At 43.4% G+C, this 15,286-nt stretch overlaps 1 protein-coding gene across 2 annotated transcripts; it reads right to left on the bottom strand.

The window, feature by feature from the left end:
* Window positions 1–656: 656 nt before the first annotated feature.
* On the bottom strand, window positions 657–14,689 carry prrg2 (proline rich Gla (G-carboxyglutamic acid) 2). 2 transcript variants are annotated; one of them, XM_061225337.1, is made up of 7 exons: window positions 14,627–14,689; window positions 12,437–12,530; window positions 11,463–11,626; window positions 11,134–11,167; window positions 6,347–6,479; window positions 4,155–4,298; window positions 657–3,200 (listed from the first exon to the last, which is right to left on the bottom strand). In XM_061225337.1, the coding sequence occupies exons 1-7, from the start codon at window positions 14,672–14,674 to the stop codon at window positions 3,158–3,160; spliced, it is 660 nt and encodes a 219-aa protein (XP_061081321.1). In that variant the 5' UTR covers window positions 14,675–14,689; the 3' UTR covers window positions 657–3,157. The 2 variants fall into 2 exon arrangements, with proteins under 2 accessions (XP_061081321.1, XP_061081323.1); XM_061225339.1 differs by lacking the exon at window positions 14,627–14,689 and adding an exon at window positions 14,231–14,619.
* Window positions 14,690–15,286: the final 597 nt, after the last annotated feature.

Below are 15,286 nucleotides of genomic sequence, written 5' to 3'. Positions count from 1 at the left end.
TTAGTTTTAAACAATTTGATGACAAATTCTATTGGCAGTTTGCGTCATGGATGTGTCATGTCATATACAGTCCCCTCAAAAAGACTTCTGAATACAAATGTATTCAGTGTATTGCAAAAACAAAGGAATTGGCCTTGTTGTTCCAATACTTTTGGAGCCGACTGTATGTCAGTTAATTTTTTCATGGTAATTCATCCATTCATCCATTATCTTAACCCTCTTATCCTGAACTGGGTCGCAGGGGGGCTGGAGCCTAACCTGCATGTCTTTGGACTGTGGGAGGAAATCCATGCGACACGGGGAGAACATGCAAACTCCACGTAGAGGCCCCGGCCGACCGGGATTCGAACCCAGAACCTCCTTGCTGTGAGGCTGCACCATCCGTGCCGCCCATGGTAATTCATATATTCATATATAATTAATATATAATATGAACAGTTGCAATTTGAATATTTTGCTGGCAGTATATTTCACATATCACAAAGTGCTGCTCCTTATAGCCTTGCAGTAATCCACTGATGGTGCAAGTAGATGAGATGGAGATAACCTTTATAAGAGTTATTTGTGGATTCTACTTTATGAATAACCAACAGCAAATCATAGTTATATGCAATCTAGTAACAGTCTATTCCCATTAAAGTGGATAACATGACAAATTGTATTAAAACTACAGTATTTTATTAAAGAGACATAAATACACAGGCACACAGCAACAATAGGTTATATGGAGTTGAAAATACACTAGATGTGCGAACTACAGCTGAAGGCACTGTAAAACATTTCTTGAATTAAACAACATGCTCTGGTAACGACACTGGATGAATACATGATTGGTCGCAGTGTGGCAGTTCCGTGAGCATCACCTCTGGTTCAAGCCTCCATCCTTCCCCCCGGTTCACCCCCTTTCTTTTTAAAATTTGTTTCTGATTTTGTACATTTCTCTCCGAATGGGAAGGTAAAACGGATGTCTTGCTGAATAGCATTTCTGGTATACTGCTTAAATGCTATGCTAACGCATTTCATCATAGACGGCAACAGCAACAACTTCATACAAGCACAGGAAGCATTAAATGAAGCATTAAATTACAAGGCTCTATATCATCAGCAAATGATCGACATGCAGCTTTTTATTATTTTTTTCAAAAATATTGTAGTTACGAGCGCTCGGTCGCAACAACAAAGATGACGTTATCTATCGTCGGTTGGCCGGTCCCACAGGACGTACCAAAAACATTCACCTTTTTCCCCCCCAATTGTGCTTGACATTGGTTGCAGGTTGCCATTGATAGGCCACTGATTACACAAATGTATCCTATTTGTAATCAAGTTTATAAGTTGTGGAATAATGGCAGTTCAGATTTTTTTTAATTGCAAGAGGGCGATAAATGAATACACACACTGCCGTTGGGATTAGGATGAGCCATTTGTGGAAATGTTGTCACTATGAAAGGCAAAGCATTGTGGGAGGCCGAGTTTCCGGGAAGTTATCATCCCCGAAACATCCTCAGGGAGGTAAAGCAGGAACGATACTCCCGGTATACTGATCCCTATTAAATAGAGTGGCGAAAACGAAATATAAGCAAACTACGTTGAAGTCTGGATTCAAAGTATGTTTTTCATGGTTTAAAAACATAGATATATACTGAATACGATGGGATTTCAGTGTGTATAAAGTCATGTTCTGCGTTTTAGATCGCCAAGATAGACTAAAACTGGCCATTGGAGGATAGATAACGTCATTTTTGTTGTATCTGGTACACAAATCTGACCATACGCTCGTAACTACGAAAGGTTTTAAAAAGTAACGATAAGCTGTATAGCGATAATTTGTTTGTGGAACAATTTAGTGCTTAATTTGCTGACATGAAATCGTTGTTGCGGTCTATAATGAAATCTGCTAGCATAGCACCTAGCAGTACACTGGAAATGCCATTCAGCGGGACTTCCGCTTCACTCCCTTTGGGCCTCAGAAGTCGTGTCGTCATTCCCTTGGGAAATATCTGTGGTTCGTTAGCATTTTCTACACTTCCGGATCAAGAAATCTGATGGTCTATGGGATACATTTTTTAAAAATCATTTAAAATAAATTGACATTTTGACGTGTGTTTCTAAAGGAAAAAAATAAATTTGATAAATCCAATTTTTGTGGTCTAAAAAAATCTGTGTAAATGTAAAAAGCAAATTGCTACGGCTAAGCATAATAACAACTTGGTGTTCTCTTTAGTAATTTCCCTAAGTTATTTGAGCCGTTGCTTAAAACTTTTTTGCTGGCTAACGGTGGCATTGACGAGCCATCGGAACCCTTCTTATGGAACCGGCAGCTGCGACGCCTAGCAGGCGTGCTGTTAGCATTAGGCTAACGAAACGGCTATTTCAGCTGGAATAAAACGTCCGGGTAAAAACGTCCAATTATTAAACGCAGTCTTAAATTACAGACTGCGACAGACACGGTTCTGTGAAAAGGCCATTCATTTTTCCCATAGAGAAAAATGCTTTGATCCGGAAATCCATACATGGCCAACGGTTTTGCTCTGGGTTACGTCAGACTTCCAAGGCCTATTTATTGTAAATTCCTGTGTGCAGCTGAGGAAACCCCACCACAACCCTGCCCCCCAGCAGCCTGAATGAGAACAGCGCGCCTTCTTCTTTGTCAGCTCCAGCCCCGGACGGTGATTCCGAGGCGATCAGGGACGCACGCATGAGGCGATCCCACCGAGTCCCTGCTCCCTCACGTGCCGGCCATACGCCGAACCGGCAGGACCGGGGCGCAAACCCCCTTTTCATCAGTGATCTTGTCTATCATTCCCACTTCTTGGTTCTTTGGCCTCTTTTCAATCGGTTATTTTCACCTCTTTTTTCCTTGCTCCGGCTCCTACTCCCAGCTCCACCCGTTGGGAGCAGTGAGAAAAAGAAAACGTGAATTTGGCAAATGAAATTTCCTTGCTTTTTCAAACGTCAGTTTGAAGTCATGTCAGTCACAGACATGGCAGATGGGAAGAGGTGGAAACATTTCTACGTCCCGGAAAGTTCGGGCGTTTTTAACTTCTAACATTTCACAGGTTGGAATGTCCTTAAAGATGGCGGACCTCGATCGATTACCGGGAAAGAAAAGAAAAAAGAGGTGAAAAAAAGCAGTTGGAATGAGCCCCTCTTCACCTCACTCCTCATCCGCTGGCTCGGGTGCTTCTGATGGCGCTCCCCTGGAATGAAACAAGAATGTTCCCACTTGAGTCAACACTACCACAACCCTATCACAAGCACAACAGTATCACAACACTACCACAACACTCACAACACTGCCACAACACTGCCACAACAGTGAACAGCAGGTGCACACACAGGGGAGCAGTGAACAGCAGGTGCACACACAGGGATGCAGTGAACAGCAGGTGCACACACAGGGATGCAGTGAACAGCAGGTGCACACACAGGGGAGCAGTGAACAGCAGGTGCACACACAGGGATGCAGTGAACAGCAGGTGCACACACAGGGATGCAGTGAACAGCAGGTGCACACACAGGGGAGCAGTGAACAGCAGGTGCACACACAGGGGAGCAGTGAACAGCAGGTCCACACACTGGAGAGCAGTGAACAGCAGGTGCACACACAGGGGAGCAGTGAACAGCAGGTGCACACACAGGAGAGCAGTGAACAGCAGGTGCACACACACGGGAGCAGTGAACAGCAGGTGCACACAGAGGTGCAGTGAACAGCAGGTGCACACACACAGGAGAGCAGTGAACAGCAGAGAGTAGCACACACAGGGGAGCAGTGAACAGCAGGTGCACACACTGGAGAGCAGTGAACAGCAGGTGCACACACTGGAGAGCAGTGAACAGCAGGTGCACACATAGGGGAGCAGTGAACAGCAGGTGCACACACACGGGAGCAGTGAACAGCAGGTGCACACAGAGGTGCAGTGAACAGCAGGTGCACACACAGGGGAGCAGTGAACAGCAGGTGCACACACAGGGGAGCAGTGAACAGCAGGTGCACACACAGGAGAGCAGTGAACAGCAGGTGCACACAGAGGTGCAGTGAACAGCAGGTGCACACACAGGAGTGCAGTGAACAGCAGGTGCACACACAGGAGAGCAGTGAACAGCAGAGAGTAGCACACAGTGATGTACTCCTTCAGGGTGAGGACACAGACCCAGAGTAGGGGGGTGGGGGTGCATCGTGCTGTCCACTCTGGGTCAGGGCCTCTCTGTAGGACGGCAGTCCAGGGGCGGCTACGGCAGACAGGGGGATCAACACTGGGGGTGGGGGCATATTTCCCGGGGTCATCACGGGAACGCTGAGAGAGGCAGACAGACATGTATGCATTCCCAGTTGAAGGTTTCAGAGCTTTTAAACTTAAATACATTGATTTTGTTATGTGCACTTGGTGGCTCAGTTGAAGGCTTGTGGGGCTTTTCAGTGAAGGGAGTATGCATGTGCAACAAATACAGTCAGGTCCATAAATATTTGGGCCTTGACAAAGTTATTGTTACTTTAGCTGTCTACCACAGGATATTGGAGTTGGAAGTAAATAATAAAATATGGGCTGAAAGTGCAGACATTCAGCTTTAATAAAATCGGGTGAACGGTGTAGGAATTACAGCCCTTTTTATACATAGTCCCCCCCAATTTTAGGGGCTCAAAAAAAAAAGAATCCATTGGGTTCAGGAGGACATTTATTCAGGAGAAACAACCATTGAAGTTATCCATCTGCTGCATATCTGACAACAGCATGACGGTTTGAGGCTCATTTGATACCTTGGACCCTTGATGACTGAAAGCCATTTAGCCAATAGATGTGTTCTATACTGTATCAGCATAATTTACAGCTGAATCTAGTCCCACTCCCAAATTCCCACGGAGAGCCATTGAAATGCAAAGAGTTTTAGTATCGCTTGGAGGACAACCTCAAAATAAAATATCCAGAAATATCCAAAAGGGCTGTATTTCCTACGATGCTAACCTGATTTAGACCCTCAAATTAAAAGCTGCATTTTGAGCTCATATTCCTTGCTTCCAACTCCAATATCCTGTGGTAGACAGCTAAAATAACAATAACTTTGTCAATGTCCAAATATTTATAGACCTGACTGCATATATGAAAGTAAGTTTGGGACTAACTGGGATTAAATGGGAAAAAATGTAATGTAATTAATAATTAAGTGTTAAGTCTCTTTAACCATTTGAAGAGCAGGATTTAAAAAATGTTTCTTCAACATTCTAAGTCAATGTTCTTTGCTTTCCATTGCTTTTAATTGCCTGTAGTGATTGTGACTTCATCATAAGAATGTAATTTGTAATGTAATCACATATTTATGACAAACTGACTGTGAAGGGGCTTAAGATATTCGGAATATCCATATATTATCACAGAGAGATGTATCCACTACACATCCACCAAATATCTATTCAAAGTCACAGTAAATAACTATATCACACATTTCAAGTCAGACAAAATCTGTATTGAAAAAATGCTTCGAATGATATGTCGATATTACTGTGCAATTGATTTCTCTGCTGTTGCTGATGCTTAATACATACCGTAATAATCCCCACACAGTGTAGTTTTAAGCCATTCACACATTTACATTTACAGTCACTTTTATAGCCGACCGCTAGCAAGGTAGCTATAGCTAAGAAGGCTATTAATCTAGCGGGCTAGCAGTATTACAGTAGGCAGCTAACATTAGCTAGCTTGCCAAATATAGCTAGTTTGTGAGATGATAAAGACATGTTACACTTGATTAAATTAATTCATTTCGCTGAAATGTGGGATTTAATATACAGTAGTACGAAACTGGAAAACATGTCGGAACACAGCTGAAGCCGTTCAGCCACTGTGATACACAGGCTAATATAAGTACTTTTAGTTTCTTACATTTGTTATATTTTTAAGTCCATTCTGTGTGTACCATGAATAATTCCTCTCATATTTAACCACGATTGAAATGAAAAGGCAATTTTTCCCAGTCTGCACTGCTCTCAAACAAAGATTTATAGCTTTGTGGCAACACACACCAGAGACTTGGATGATGGTAGTCTTTGAAGGGCACAAGTGTGCAATCAAGGTTAAAAACCTATTAACCCTCTCAGTGCCATATGGCACTCCTGTGTAACTGCCGTAAAATCCCAAGAGTGCCATATGGCACTCTCCACCCTATGCCTTTTCACCCAATCAAAATGACTGCTACACTATTATTTTGAGCCCCAACTAAAACCCGACTAAATCTTCTCCATTTTCTCAACCAAAGCCAGAACCCCTTGGGATTTGGGTGGAGCCACGTCATACGGGGCTGGGGACTGAAAGGGCTGTGCTGCCGCAGTTGAAGAGGAACCGGCTCTCACCGGCGGCTGCCCCTCCCGGGCTTGGCTCGGGCCTTGTAGCAGTAGCAGCCCAGCACAGTGGCCAGGACAGCAGACACCAGCAGGGCCAGGATTCCAGCCACCAGGCCCGAGATGTCCACCCGTGGGGTCGACTCTGAAACACGGGAGAAGCAGCCTCCATAAACAACCAGCAGGCACAGCACTGTGAAGCCTGCGCATGTACCCGGGGCGGCCTGTAGCGTAGTGGTTAAGGTAAAGGACTGGGACCCGCCTGTAGTGTAGTGGTTAAGGTAAAGGACTGGGACCCGCCTGTAGTGTAGTGGTTAAGGTAAAGGACTGGGACCCTCCTGTAGTGTAGTGGTTAAGGTAAAGGACTGGGACCCTCCTGTAGTGTAGTGGTTAAGGTAAAGGACTGGGACCCTCCTGTAGTGTAGTGGTTAAGGTAAAGGACTGGGACCCTCCTGTAGTGTAGTGGTTAAGGTAAAGGACTGGGACCCGCCTGTAGTGTAGTGGTTAAGGTAAAGGACTGGGACCCTCCTGTAGTGTAGTGGTTAAGGTAAAGGACTGGGACCCTCCTGTAGTGTAGTGGTTAAGGTAAAGGACTGGGACCCTCCTGTAGTGTAGTGGTTAAGGTAAAGGACTGGGACCCTCCTGTAGTGTAGTGGTTAAGGTAAAGGACTGGGACCCTCCTGTAGTGTAGTGGTTAAGGTAAAGGACTGGGACCCGCCTGTAGTGTAGTGGTTAAGGTAAAGGACTGGGACCCTCCTGTAGTGTAGTGGTTAAGGTAAAGGACTGGGACCCTCCTGTAGTGTAGTGGTTAAGGTAAAGGACTGGGACCCGCCTGTAGTGTAGTGGTTAAGGTAAAGGACTGGGACCCTCCTGTAGTGTAGTGGTTAAGGTAAAGGACTGGGACCCTCCTGTAGTGTAGTGGTTAAGGTAAAGGACTGGGACCTGCCTGTAGTGTAGTGGTTAAGGTAAAGGACTGGGACCCTCCTGTAGTGTAGTGGTTAAGGTAAAGGACTGGGACCCGCCTGTAGTGTAGTGGTTAAGGTAAAGGACTGGGACCCTCCTGTAGTGTAGTGGTTAAGGTAAAGGACTGGGACCCTCCTGTAGTGTAGTGGTTAAGGTAAAGGACTGGGACCTGCCTGTAGTGTAGTGGTTAAGGTAAAGGACTGGGACCCTCCTGTAGTGTAGTGGTTAAGGTAAAGGACTGGGACCCTCCTGTAGTGTAGTGGTTAAGGTAAAGGACTGGGACCCGCCTGTAGTGTAGTGGTTAAGGTACATGACTGGGACCCGCAAGGTCGGCGGTCCGATCCCCGGGGTAGCCACAATAAGATCCGCACAGCCGTTGGGCCCTTAACCCTGCATTGCTCCAGGTGAGGATTGTCTCCTGCTTAGTCTAATCAACTGTAAGTTGCTTTGGATAAATGTACCCACATGTACTGCTTTACTGGCCCTTCAAAAGCAACAGTGCAGTCAGTATGTTTTTGGACAGTTCTGATCTTTTGGCTCTGTAGTCCACGCCCGCCTCCCGAAGGGTGTTTCTGACCTGTCTGACAGGTGTTTTTTGAATTGTTTTTCTTTATCTATAGTTGATGACTATAGGCTGGAGGTCTTCCTTGGCCCACCAGCCTCTTTGCAAATACCAAGCTCATCCATACTCACTCTCTTTAGGATGTTCCAGTTTATTTTGGAAAGCCTTTTGTTCGATCTATGTCTCTGACTGTATTTTTTTCTTATTCCTCGGCCTCATAATGCCTTCCTTGACTGTCATTGGCACAACCCTGGGCCTCATGATGACAAACACCAATAACAGACTCCAAAGGGAATCAGTCTTATACCTGCACTAAGGAAGTGCTTGACTACACCCGACTACTCAGAAGCAGCTGAAAATTTAACTGTCCCCTGAAAAAGTATGAACAGCAAGGCCAATTCCTTTATTTTTGCAATACAATTAATAAATTTGGGGTTGAGATAAATAGATTAAATGAGACAAGAGTTCAGCTTTTAATTCCTGGTATTTACACCTAGATGTGTTAAACTACTTAGAACATAGCACCTAGTTGAGCAAAAGTATTGGAACAGAGAGTATTTAAATAAAAGTAAATTACACTTAATATTTTGTAGCATATCCCTTGCTTGCAGTAATACCCACTGACATCACCAAACTGTTCCATTCCTCCTTTGTGATGCTTTTCCAGGCTTTTACTGCAGCCTCTTTCAGTTTGTTGTTTGTTTTGGGAGGGTTTTCCATTCAATCTCCTCTTCAGTAGGTGAAATGCATGCTCAATTGGGTTAAGGTCTGGTGATTGACCTGGCCAGTCTAAAACCTTCCACTTTCTCTCCATAATGAAGTCCTTTGTTGTCTTGGCAGTATGTTTTGGGTCATTGCATGATGAAGTTCCTCCCAATTAGTTTGGATGCATTTCTCTGAGAGTTGGCAGACAGACATGTTTTTGTAGACTTCTGAATTCATCCTGATACCTTCACCCCTGCCCTGTGGAGATTTTCATCACAGCTCTCACAATGTTTTCCTCAGTCAACCTTTTCTGTTGCTCAGTACACCAGTGCTTTTTTCTTTTTGGAACATTGGACATTGGAAGCGCCTCGATGCTTGTGCAATGGATTTCCTCTCTTTTCTAAGCTTCAAAATGGCTTTTCTCCCAAAGACAGCTCTCTGGTCTTCTTTTGGTTTATCAAAACACAAATGCAGTCTTTACAGGCAAAACCCGAGGCTAAAACCAACAGTAGACACTGAGAACTATTTATTGTTTACCCAATCAATCTAACAGGACACATCTGGGCAACAAGAAACACCTGTCAGTCACATTTTCCAATACTTATGCTCACCTAAAAATGGGGTAGTCTGATACAAAAGGTGATATGTTCTAAGTTGTTGAACAAATCTAGATTAAAAATACCAGTAAATAAAGCTGATATTCAGATCTGTCATCTTATGTGCATATTTTAACCTCAAACTGAATTGTCTTCAGTGTATAGCAAAAACTATAAAATTGACCTTGCTGTTCCAATAGTTTTGGAGGGGACTGCACACTTTTGGAGGGGACTGCACACTTTTGGAGGGGACTGCACACTTTTTAGTTGAGGTTCTAGCATAAGCCTGGGGTTTCCAGACTGCACACTGATTAAATATTTGTTCTGTATAACTGTCCTGAATTGTACATTTGTGCAAATGTGGAATTAGCAAAATTAATAAAAATATAGAAATAGTTTACTCAGAACGTTTAAAAGAATGGTGCAAAAAAATGAAAAAAATAAAATAAAATTTTATCCAGTGAGTGGCAGTTCTGTGGACGGAAAAACACCTTGCTGATGAGAGAGGTCAATGGAGAAAGGCCAGACTGGTTTGAGCTGACAGAAAGGCTACGGTGACTCAGATAACTGCTCTGTGCAATTGAGGCAACAACAGCAGAAGACCATGTTAGGTTCCAGTTCTGTCAGCCAAGAACAGAAAGCTGAGGCTGCAGTGGGCACAGGCTCACCAAAACTTGACAGTTGAAGACTGGAAAAACGTAACCTGGTCTGATGAATCTGCTGAGGCATACAGATAGTAGGGTCAGAATTTGACGCCAACAGCATGAATCCATGAACCCAACCTGCCTTGTGTCAACAGCCCAGGTTGGTGGCGGTGGTGTAATGGTGTGGGGGAATGTTTTCTTGGCACACTTTGAGTCCATTTGAGTATTGGACCATGTGCATCCCTTCATGGCCACAATGTACTCATCTTCGAATGGCTACTTCCAGCATGATAATGCACCATGTCACAAAGTAAAAGTCGCCTCAATTGGTTTCTTGAACATGACAATGATCCAGAATGCTGCAGCCCGTCTGGTATTCAATGTTCCCAGACATTGACATGTCATCCCCCTGCTCCGCACCTCCACTGGCTGCCTGTTATGGCTCGCATCAAATTTAAAACTTTGGCGCCTCCTCCTCGCCACACCTGCACTTCACGCTCAAGACTGCTGTCTGTCCTGGCCCCACGGTGGTGGAATGACCTCCCGGTGGATGTCAGAACAGCAGAGACTCTGACCGCCTTCAAGCGCAGACTGAAGACCCATCTCTTCAGGCTACACCTTTCCCACTCATCACCATGATTAGCCTTAGACTGTAATGGCACTTATGTATAGATTGTATAGCTATTGTTACTTGTATAGCTATTGTTGTTTTTTATTGGCTGTTGTATTGTTGTATTCTAGCTGCCAACTGTGGTATGCTAGTTTGAAAGTTGATTGTACTCTTCAAGGGTTCTGATTTTCTGTAAGTTTACACTAGGACTCGGAACTGTACTCTCCTCTCAGGTCCTCTTTGCACTTGTTCTTGTGTTTGATTTGCACTTTGTTGTACGTCGCTCTGGATAAGAGCGTCTGCTAAATGCCATGTAATGTAATGTAATGTAACAATGACTTCAATGTTCTACAGAACAATAGAACACCTTTGGGATGTGGTAGAATTCGCAGTATGACTGTGTAGCTGACAAATGGTGTGTGGTAATGGTGTCAACATGGAACAGAATCTCAAAGTAATGTTTTCAACATCTTGCGGAATCCATGCCATGAAGAATTGAGGCTGTTTTGAGAGCAAAGAGTGGCCCTACCAAGTATTCCTAATAAAGTGCTCAGTGAGTGTATACTGCCCTGTAACTGAGGACAGATCCACCCATTTGGTTTTACCCCTCCCTGTAATATAAAATGACTAAATACACTTAGGAACACACAAATGAAATTAAGGTGTTGAAGTAAACAAGTAACACAAGCATGGCGGCATAAAATTATGTTATTACTTACCTTGACTACTGACATAATCTTTCCAAAACAGTTCCTGAAATAAAAAAATAAAAAATAAAAACACAAAAATTAAATGTTGTTTTGCATATCTCCATTTATTTCTGCAGTGTCGTTTTAGCAAATGTGGAATATACACTCAATATTATTATTAATGTAATGGCTAGTGGCCACTCTGTTGGTTTGCATATATTTATGAACCCTATTTTTGTGTTGACCCCAAGTTTTCTTTTCCCCTCCCTAATCCCACAATGTTGTGTCTGTGTGGAAGCCAGTCTCTCGTTCGCTCCATACTCCCTCCCCTCTATCCTCTCCTTCAGTCTCTCTCTCACCGCTTTCGTGTCGTCCTCAAAGATTTCCCGTGCCTCTTCAAAAGAGCACATTTCTTCCATACATTCCCTCTCCAGGTTGTCGGGCACAACCACCTCAAAGTCCCAGCTGTTGTAGAGGAGGGAGCGAGAGAGGAAGGAGACAGCCGCCTGTTCCTGCAGAAACACTGAGCGCAGGAGAGACAGGGCCTGTATGAACGCTGAGCTGGCTAACCATTGGAGCAGGCTAACACTGGAGCAGGCTAACATTAGAACAGGCTAACACTGGAGCTGGCTAACACTGGAGCAGGCTAACATTAGAACAGGCTAACACTGGAATAGGCTAGCATTGGAGCAGGCTAACATTAGAGCAGCCTAATAGTGGAGATGGTTAAGACTGGAGCAGGCTAACACTGGAGCAGGCTAACATTAGAACAGGCTAACAGTGGAATAGGCTAGCATTGGAGCAGTCTAACATTAGAACAGGCTAACGGTGGAGCTGGCTAACACTGGAGCAGTCTAACATTAGAACAGGCTAACAGTGGAGCTGGTTAACACTGGGGCAGGCTAATAGTGGAGACAGTTAACACTGGGTCAGGCTAATAGTGGAGATAGTTAACACTGGGGCAGGCTAACACTGGGGCAGGCTAATAGTGGAGATAGTTAACACTGGGGCAGGCTAACACTGGGGCAGGCTAATAGTGGAGATAGTTAACACTGGAGCAGGCTAGCATTAGAGCTGGCTAACGCTGGGGCAGGCTAACATTAGATTAGGCAAACACGCAAAGAGCATAAAATATTCTACAGGAATAAACAATTACACAAAGTAAGACAGGGCTAACTAATGATGAGAATACACAACAGGCCTAATTAGATCAGACTCCATTCCTAATTTACAATCTTTCAGAGGGACTGGAAGCCCTTGTTGAACACTGTAGAACTGACTACAGTAATTTAACTGTGTACTTATGTGACTAACAAGAATGGTCTGAAGTTACCTTCATCATTGTTGTAGATAACTTTTGCCTTGGACAGATGCAGCAGTGCCAGCAAACCAACACAGAACTGTACACAAGCCAGCATTTTAGAAGCCTGTCAAATACAGTAGCACACCACAATTCAGCCACGGGGTTTAAACAACTGGGGATTGCAATGATACTATCAGCGATTGCAACTACATTACATTACAGTTATTTAGCTGACGAGTTGATAAGACTTAGCAGGGTCAATACCCCCTGCAGCAATGTGGGGTTAAGGGCCTTGTTCAAGGGCCCAACAGCTGTGCCGACACTGGGGCTACACCAGGTCCCAGTCACTAGGCTACAGGGTAATTACTGTATGCTGGCCCTGATTAGTAAGTAAAATGAGTTGAGCATTTTATGATATCAGCATTTACTTGTTTGTACAACAGAATTATAAACACAAGACACGCACATGTCTAACCGATTGCAACTGTCTTAGCGAGCTGGGGCATGGTCCACAATGCAGGATTACTGAGATAGATAACTGTGCCAAGTAAAACCCGGAACTGTTGTTTTTATATGAACCTTTATAGGAAGTCATATTGAGATTAAAAACTGAGACCTAGCCAAGACAGGGTCAGATAGCAGCATAACAGAGTCACAATCACGAGACCACTACAATACAGTACTATCCATAAGTATGTAGGTATATACAATTCCAAGTGCATTACAATACACACAGTATGACACATCAATGTTACTTAAAACAATTGTACAATTGTGAGAAGGCCCGTTATTCTTAATTTAAAATCGTTTACTGAAATAAGAGAATCAAGTTTGCAGCTCGTTCCAGGACCAAGGACCACTGTAGGACAAGCATGCTCTTCCATCCTCTGTACAAAAAGAGGGGACCTTGAACCGAAGCCATTTGTGCGATCTCAGGTTATAACTGCTTTGCACAGATAAAAACTTCCGCCTTAAGTACGTAGGGAATTTGCCTAAAATAATCTTATGAATTAAAAACTTCAGTCCATGTTCCAGATGAGGGGTGGGGGGGTCCATGTTTTACTCAGTGCAGCTATCCAGCTAACTCAGTACTGCTTTGTGCTTTGTGGAATAGGCCCCAGCTCAAAAGGCGGTCAAACGAGTTTGTGACCATCTCTGTCGCCATCTAGTGGCCAAAATGAAACCAGTCTCCTTGACTGAAAAGCAAAATAAAATTAGGGGACAGCTAGAGTGGATTATCCTACTGCCTTTATTGGAAAACTGGGATCAGTTATTCCTTGAAAGGAGTCCTCAGCACAGTAAAAAAAAAAAACATTCTTTAAAATTGATCTTTTCCTTATCCAGATGTCACCTGTGTTGTGTAAAGCGGTTTAAAATGTTATTTATGTGGTGGTGCCCAACTCTTGGTGGCTTTGATATTTTTACTATTATTAAATTATTCTCGTTCATTAGTTGAAGATGAATAAATTCAATGTAGACATAGGTCACACATGTGCTTGTGCAAGAATAGCAAGGTCCACAATGAACAATGATTCATTCTAAGCCCCCCAAAAGCCCACAGATACAGGTTACTATGCATTTCATAGCCTCCTACTCTGGAAGTCACCCCGGGCAAGGGCGTCTGCCAAACAGGTAAACATGTTCTAACGAACTACAATATTCGTTAAAAACAGGCTCCATACAGAATAATTAATCGTGTAAAACACACAAACTACGTAGACTAACCCTACTCAGTGTAGCCTATTCGCGATGAAGGCCTAACATTCCTGCAACTTCGCAAACATCAAATGTTTAGCTGCATTTAGCACTAAAGCGACGACTTACCATATACTTTCCCCTCCAGTTTCGACTAATCGTCAAGTTTCGAAGTAACCACAGGTCCAGACGTTTCTGATCGCTTCCTCTCCCCTCTCTTACTTTAATTTGTTCTTATTGATAGTCTACGTTTTTAAATTCATACTTAATTAACTAACCACAAATACAGAATTCAGAATCTATTAACTTCGACCCTTTTCACCTGGAAACGTAGCAACCTGATAGCCTACATTAGAAGTCAGATGGCTGCTTGACAACAAGTCATACCTGTTGAACAACATTCTACGACCAACGCACATAAACGCACGGTGAAATAAAAACAAGCAAATGGGAAGTTCTTGAAAGTTGGAAAGCCGTAGCCTAATGATCTCTCATTTGCCTCGTACAGGGGTCCCAAATTCCTACCTCAGAAGGAATGTAATGTGTGTTATGCCAGGGCGGCCAAAATGCCATAATCGGTGTACTGCTCTTCAGCTATATAAACTCTGTAGCCTATAGAGTTTATCGTAAACCTTCGCTTCATTAACCTTTTAATCACATAGAAGGCATTAGCCTATGTAGCTACATTTTAGTTCAAATGTGATGTTATGGTTCAGGTCTACGTGTGCACATTCTGAAAGTTGCATATTAAAGTAAACAACTTTGTAACTATAAAGCTAGTCGGATTAATTCCTGGCTGCGATAATGGCTGAATGTATTTGAAAATGTAATGTCAATTCACATAGGTTACTTTGATTGAGCGACCACGTTCCTATGCATGATCGCATTCTTTATGAGGCGATGACCATCGAATTAGGCTAATCATGGAAAGTTAATAACCTATGTTGTTTATTCCGCCGATTTGGTGACATTGGAACAGGGTGTAGTCAGAATATTGGGCGGTTCCCGTTTACCTCATCTTTTTCTTTTTTTTAAATATAATGATTTGCATTTTTTTTTTTTTTCAAACGGATAAGCTTGTGATCCTTCCAACGTGATACAGCATGCTCAATTGCCCCACAGGATGGGTAATCACGTGTAACGGTGAAAACTGAAAATACAACATGCATTTTTCAGATTGAATGT

The sequence above is a fragment of the Conger conger genome, chromosome 16 (assembly GCF_963514075.1).
Source record: "Conger conger chromosome 16, fConCon1.1, whole genome shotgun sequence".
Lineage (NCBI taxonomy): Eukaryota > Metazoa > Chordata > Actinopteri > Anguilliformes > Congridae > Conger > Conger conger.
The sequence above is the reverse complement of the archived record's forward strand: the minus strand, read 5'-3'. Positions and strand labels throughout refer to the sequence as shown.

What these genes read in the sequence shown, in the direction of transcription:
- prrg2 (XM_061225337.1), bottom strand. Translation starts at nt 14,674, where the DNA reads ATGGCATTTTGGCCGCCCTGGCATAACACACATTACATTCCTTCTGAG. An exon ending in AGATTATGTCAGTAGTCAAG is followed by an intron (nt 6,480 to 11,133) that starts GTAAGTAATAAC and finishes CCCGTGTTTCAG; the next exon opens with AGTCGACCCCACGGGTGGAC. An exon ending in CCCGGGAGGGGCAGCCGCCG is followed by an intron (nt 4,299 to 6,346) that starts GTGAGAGCCGGT and finishes TGCCTCTCTCAG; the next exon opens with CGTTCCCGTGATGACCCCGG.